Source organism: Prionailurus bengalensis, chromosome D4 (assembly GCF_016509475.1).
Source record: "Prionailurus bengalensis isolate Pbe53 chromosome D4, Fcat_Pben_1.1_paternal_pri, whole genome shotgun sequence".
NCBI classification, from domain to species: Eukaryota; Metazoa; Chordata; class Mammalia; order Carnivora; family Felidae; genus Prionailurus; species Prionailurus bengalensis.
Window position 1 is genome coordinate 45,722,727 of NC_057359.1, and position 5,478 is coordinate 45,728,204.

Genomic DNA, 5,478 nt, shown 5'->3' on the forward strand with positions numbered 1-5,478 from the left:
CGGATGGGCTGTGAGAGATCACCATGCAGCAGCAGCTGGAAGCAGCCAAGGTTTTCCAGCGTCAGGAGCCAGAATGTGAACATGGCCACGCCTCCACCCTCCCTGCCAGCCGATTCCTGCCCTGCATTGCTCAAGGACCTCAGGCATCCAGTCGCACAGAGCAACACACTAAATACAGGGAACCCTGCCCTCACATCTACACCCAAAGAATCCAAGAGTGGAGTTATCAACTAAGTAGAATGCTCAAGCGAGGCCAATACCAACTGTTCCTGCAGAGGGGGCTCCTTAGCACAACGCGGGTTCTGGATGCTAGTTTTCTTAGGAGCACGTTGGCGACTCCTCCCTTCTCTCCTTAGAGCTCCTCACATGCCCATTAAGTGAAAGCAAAATCAGGCGGCTGGTCTTGCAAAGCTGAGTGCGGCCCTTTCACCCGGAAGAACAGCATACGAGTGGTTCTTGTTTGAGCCTTTGGCAGAAGCAGCCACCTGCAGGCCCTCGTATCCTTGAGTGCTGGTCTGCAGTCTTCCCTCTGCCATGGCCCCCAGCCCCCAGTTCTCTTGCATCGAATTTTCCCGACTTACACTTTGCTTTTCTGTCAGCGCAAAGGTCACTTCCCCTTTTCATTTTCATGACATTCAGACCTATGTTTGTTGTCTTTATGCCCGCACAACTGTCGAGTTTTGCTTTCTAGGAAGGTTGAAATGAGAAACAAAAACCTCTCGAGTCTTGAACATTAGAGAGAAAAACCGTGCAGCCCATTTCCTTGCTTTCACTTCCCTTTGTGTTAACCTCAGGATGACGTAGAACATACATACTGGAGAAGCAGGAAGACAAACCTCGCCCATAGGCCAGTGCCTGAAAAGAAAGGTATAACATTTTTACATGAAAAATCACAAATGGGTAAGGAGAAGAAGGCTATTTCTCCCTGACTTACTAGTCTATCTCTCACCCGCCCCCCTGCATTCTCAGCATGAGAGAGTTGAACAAAAAGGAAACGCCATAGAATCCTGCAGACTGAATGAACAACGGAAGTTCACTATTTCCTGTCATATTAGCTTCTACCAGGAGATGTCACCATTGAGCGCAACACGTTTTTGGTGATTTCAGTAAGAGACTGAACCATAAAAGCTGCAGTGGCAACGTCCAAAGCATGTGCTTACTAAAAGGTGAAGTTGTTAGCAGAAAGAGTAAGGGAGCCCCAGATAAAGAAAGACAAGACACAGCTTTCAGGACACAAGAGAAATCGTTTCAGGCCCCAGCGATTTTTCCGATTTTCCGTGAACTCGGCCCCACTGGTTCTACTTCCCCAAGCACCCTTCCAGGGAGGTGTCAGAATGGCAAAGGAATGGGAAACCCTCAGTAGTTAACGCACTTTAAGGGAACAAAGGAAGTGCCAAATAGTCTCTACCCGGCGTGGAAATAAGGAAATAACCGTATCAGAAGACCTAAATCCAGGATACAACTCCTAGCGCTGTCTCAAAAGTAAGCAAGACCCTGTTTTCCTCGCCTGACATAAGGAGTCCAAGACCCCATCCAGTTTATACTGGTTCTCTGAGCTTGCCTGTAGTCCCTTCCCCTAGTCTGACCTTCACCTCTGCTTCATTATAATGTTAAAGTCCCCGTCCCAGGAGGAGCACGAGCTTCATTAATGTAACACGGGATGCCTGCATAGGTAGGTTTTCTAAGTCACCCCCCCCCTTTACACGTGATGACAAAGCTCCCCTAAACATTCATCATAAACCTTAAATAAAAAGCACCCGCTCAGCCCTGCTGGGGAGTCACGGCTTTGGAAGTGTTTCTCCTTACTTGATGCAAATACAGTTTCCTGTGTGTGACATCCCCACCTGGTGTAGTCTAGCTGGAACTCACCAAGGAGCAGACTCACCTTAGTTGGGTTACAAAATGATTACAACTGGGTCACTCCCCTACTTACTTAGACAAAACAAACTTTTGCCTTCAGCCTCTGAGAGGGCTGTTGACCCTTTTGATACGTGGTCAGGAAAGGAAGGGGTCGCCCCTGAGAATTGGGTCCCTCACACAAACACTCCAGGAGCAAGGGCAAGGATCTAGGGGCATTAACTGTTTTGCTAACAGAGAAACCAGCGCCCCCACAGCAGGGGAATTCTAATGTCCTTGGGACAAGGTGAGCCTGCCCTCAGGGAGTGAATCCAGGACAGGTTGGGTTGACGTCACTCAATCCCTCCAGAGGAAAACTGTTGCTAGAAGTGATAACTACCTTGTCTGTAAAGTGTTGCTGGGAAAATAAGATCATCTTGGAATTAGAATCATCATAGCACAAGCACCTTAAAAGAACCAGGCTTTCTGCTGGGGGTACTGGGACAGCCCTAGGAGAATTAGCGGCCCCTGGGAAAACAAACAAACAAACAAACAAACAAACAAACGAACTGTGAAGGAAAATATATATGTTAGTCCTGACTTTGTGGTCCCAGTGAAGCATAGCCTCAAACCTGACTGAGGTTCCAGAAGGAAGAGAAACATCAGAGAAGCTCATTCATTAATAACCATCAACCTCTGCTGTGATCCAAACGGGAAATAAAACATAGCCCTTGGTTCTAAGGAGCTTAATTGCCAAAGATGGTCTGGTGAATCCCTAAACAAATATAGAAACCCTAAGGACTGAAGGAACTAGCCTTCCTGTGTAGAGAGTAAGGAAGATAAAAAGGAGCTAAAATTTTGTTCCTAGACAGTTAAAACAATAAAAGTGAGTGAGTGTGTCTCTGTGTGTTTACATACCTACTCACTTCAGTCTTAGGACAAAGATGATTCTCATTTGATAAGAATCCATTGGGATGGACACATGGGAAGTCTCCTGGGAAAATACACTTCCTTCGTACAATTATTCACTTAGAATGATGACATCTTCTTAGACAACATGGTGAATGCATAAATGAAAACAAAAAAGGGAAGTAAAAGTGGAGGGAAATGTTCAGAAAATGAAATTGTCCGCGTTCCCTATTTAAGAGCCATGCTTCGAGGCCATCCTCAGAGAACCTGGGCCCCGAGGTCCCCCAGCCGCCCAGCTCAGCCCTGCCAGCAGCCCCCTCGGCTTCCCCATGGCTCTCCTGCGCCCTCTGCTGACCGCCCTGGCGCTGCTCGCCTGCCGCCCTGGAGGCTCTCTGGGCTGTGCCCTGCCTGGGAGCCACGCGCAGGTTAGCAGGGACAACTTGGTGCTCCTGGGCCAGATGCGGAGACTGTCCCCTTTCTTGTGCCTGCGGGCCAGAAAAGACTTCCGCTTCCCCCGGGAGATGCTGGAGGGCGGCCAGCTCCGGGAGGCCCAGGCCGCCGCCGCCGTCCTGCGGGAGCTGCTCCAGCAGACCTTCAACCTGTTGCACACGGAGCGCTCCTCGGCGGCCTGGAGCCCCGCGCCGCTGCACGGACTCCGCTCTGGCCTCCACCGGCAGCTGGAAGCCCTGGACGCCTGCTTGCTGCAGGCCACGGGCGAGGGAGAGCGCGCCCCGGGGATGCACGGCCCTGCCCTGGCCATCAAGAGGTACTTCCAGGACATCCGCGTCTACCTGGAGGACGAGGGATACAGTGACTGCGCCTGGGAAATTGTCAGGCTGGAAATCATGAGAGCCTTGTCCTCCTCGGCGACCTTGCAAGACAGCTTAGCCATCAAGGATGGAGACCTGGGGTCACCTTGAAGTGATTCTCACTGCCTGACGTGCCACATCACCCTGCACTATGTCTGCTCACTTCAAGAGACTCTCATTCCTGCTTTAGTAGAGCATATTTAATTCAGTGACTACTTTGTCAGTAGTATTAAGCAAGAACAGGTTAAAAATAATCACCTCCCAAGGCCTCAGTCCCTAAAAATGACGGCACAGGTGTTATTTATTTGTTGTTTGTTTATTTATTTATTTATTTATTTATGTATGTATTTATTCTTGCATTTGTCCTATCTCTATTTATATTTTTATATAACCAATATTTGCCTTCACATTGTATTAGCATTTAGAAAACATGTTCTCCTTTCCATTTTATTAAATTTGCTTGATATATTAAATTCTTATCAAAGGAAACTCCTTGAGGTTTTTATTCTGAAAAACTTTGTAATCCTTACTCTTTAACGTATCTAATCAGGATATACTCGTCTATTGAGTCCTTTGGCACAGTCATACAACCCACCAGAAAATGCCTGTTAAAAGCTGGCATTTCCATTAAGTTGAGAGTTGTCCTAGAAAATATCAAAATTTTTGGTACCCGCGTCAGGGGTGTTACAGATTTATAGTCAGTCGGCACACAGTGGCAGGTGAATGCCTGAGGGGAATCATCTCCCAGAGTGAAGTGGGGAAAACATGGAATTTATTGGCTGATCCTGACACCTGGCACTCTTCCCCCTTACCCCTCACCCTTTCCCCCACCCTACTTTACTGAATCCATTCACCCCTACACAATCTTTTCACTCCCTCCTCCACCTGCCCATCCACAAGGGTGCTCTGGTTCTGTTGTGGTTTCTAGCTTCAAGATTTCTGTTAAGAGTAGAAAGCCACGGGCAGAGAGCAAAAGTTAAACGGGAATTCTATGTTTTTAAAACCATGTAGGCTGGCTTGTTTCTGTGTCCTGATGAATAGCTGGGGGACCCGAGTGAATGCCCCCATGGCGATGATGAGCTAAGTGCTGAACATGAAGGGACACAGGGGAACCCAGTACACTGAGTGGGAGAACAAAACCCTCACAGGGAAGTTCGCGCCCTGCTGGCCATGATCCAGGGCCAAGATCAAACTTGGGATCAAACTTGGCTTTTCTTCCTTCCCCCACTCCTACCCTTTCCTGAGGATTCACCAAGCAGGCGTCCAGGGCTTCCAGCTGCCGGTGGAGGCCAGAGCGGAGTCCGTGCAGCGGCGCGGGGCTCCAGGCCGCCGAGGAGCGCTCCGTGTGCAACAGGTTGAAGGTCTGCTGGAGCAGCTCCCGCAGGACGGCGGCGGCCTGGGCCTCCCGGAGCTGGCCGCCCTCCAGCATCTCCCGGGGGAAGCGGAAGTCTTTTCTGGCCCGCAGGCACAAGAAAGGGGACAGTCTCCGCATCTGGCCCAGGAGCACCAAGTTGTCCCTGCTAACCTGCGCGTGGCTCCCAGGCAGGCCACAGCCCAGAGAGCCTCCAGGGCGGCAGGCGAGCAGCGCCAGGGCGGTCAGCAGAGGGCGCAGGAGAGCCATGGGGAAGCCGAGGGGGCTGCTGGCAGGGCTGAGCTGGGCGGCTGGGGGACCTCGGGGCCCAGGTTCTCTGAGGATGGCCTCGAAGCATGGCTCTTAAATAGGGAACGCAGACAATTTCATTGTCTGAACATTTCCCTCCACTTTTACTTTCGCTTTTGTTTTCATTTATGCATTCACCATGTTGTCTAAGAAGATGTCATCATTCTAAGTGAATAATTGTACGAAGGAAGTGTATTTTCCCAGGAGACTTCCCATGTGTCCATCCCAATGGATTCTTATCAAATGAGAATCATCTTTGTCCTA

The 5,478-nt window shown here is 49.8% G+C and overlaps 2 protein-coding genes across 2 annotated transcripts; one reads left to right on the forward strand and one right to left on the reverse strand.

Moving 5' to 3' along the window:
- The first annotated feature begins 3,074 nt into the window (after positions 1 to 3,074).
- On the forward strand, positions 3,075 to 3,665 carry LOC122474390 (interferon omega-1-like). Its single transcript, XM_043565274.1, has one exon. The coding sequence runs from the start codon at positions 3,075 to 3,077 to the stop codon at positions 3,663 to 3,665; it is 591 nt and encodes a 196-aa protein (XP_043421209.1).
- An 886-nt stretch (positions 3,666 to 4,551) lies between these two features.
- LOC122474391 (interferon omega-1-like) lies at positions 4,552 to 5,175 on the reverse strand. The gene has a single exon (XM_043565275.1). It carries the CDS (start codon positions 5,173 to 5,175, stop codon positions 4,552 to 4,554), a length of 624 nt encoding a protein of 207 aa, XP_043421210.1.
- Between the last annotated feature and the right edge of the window lie 303 nt (positions 5,176 to 5,478).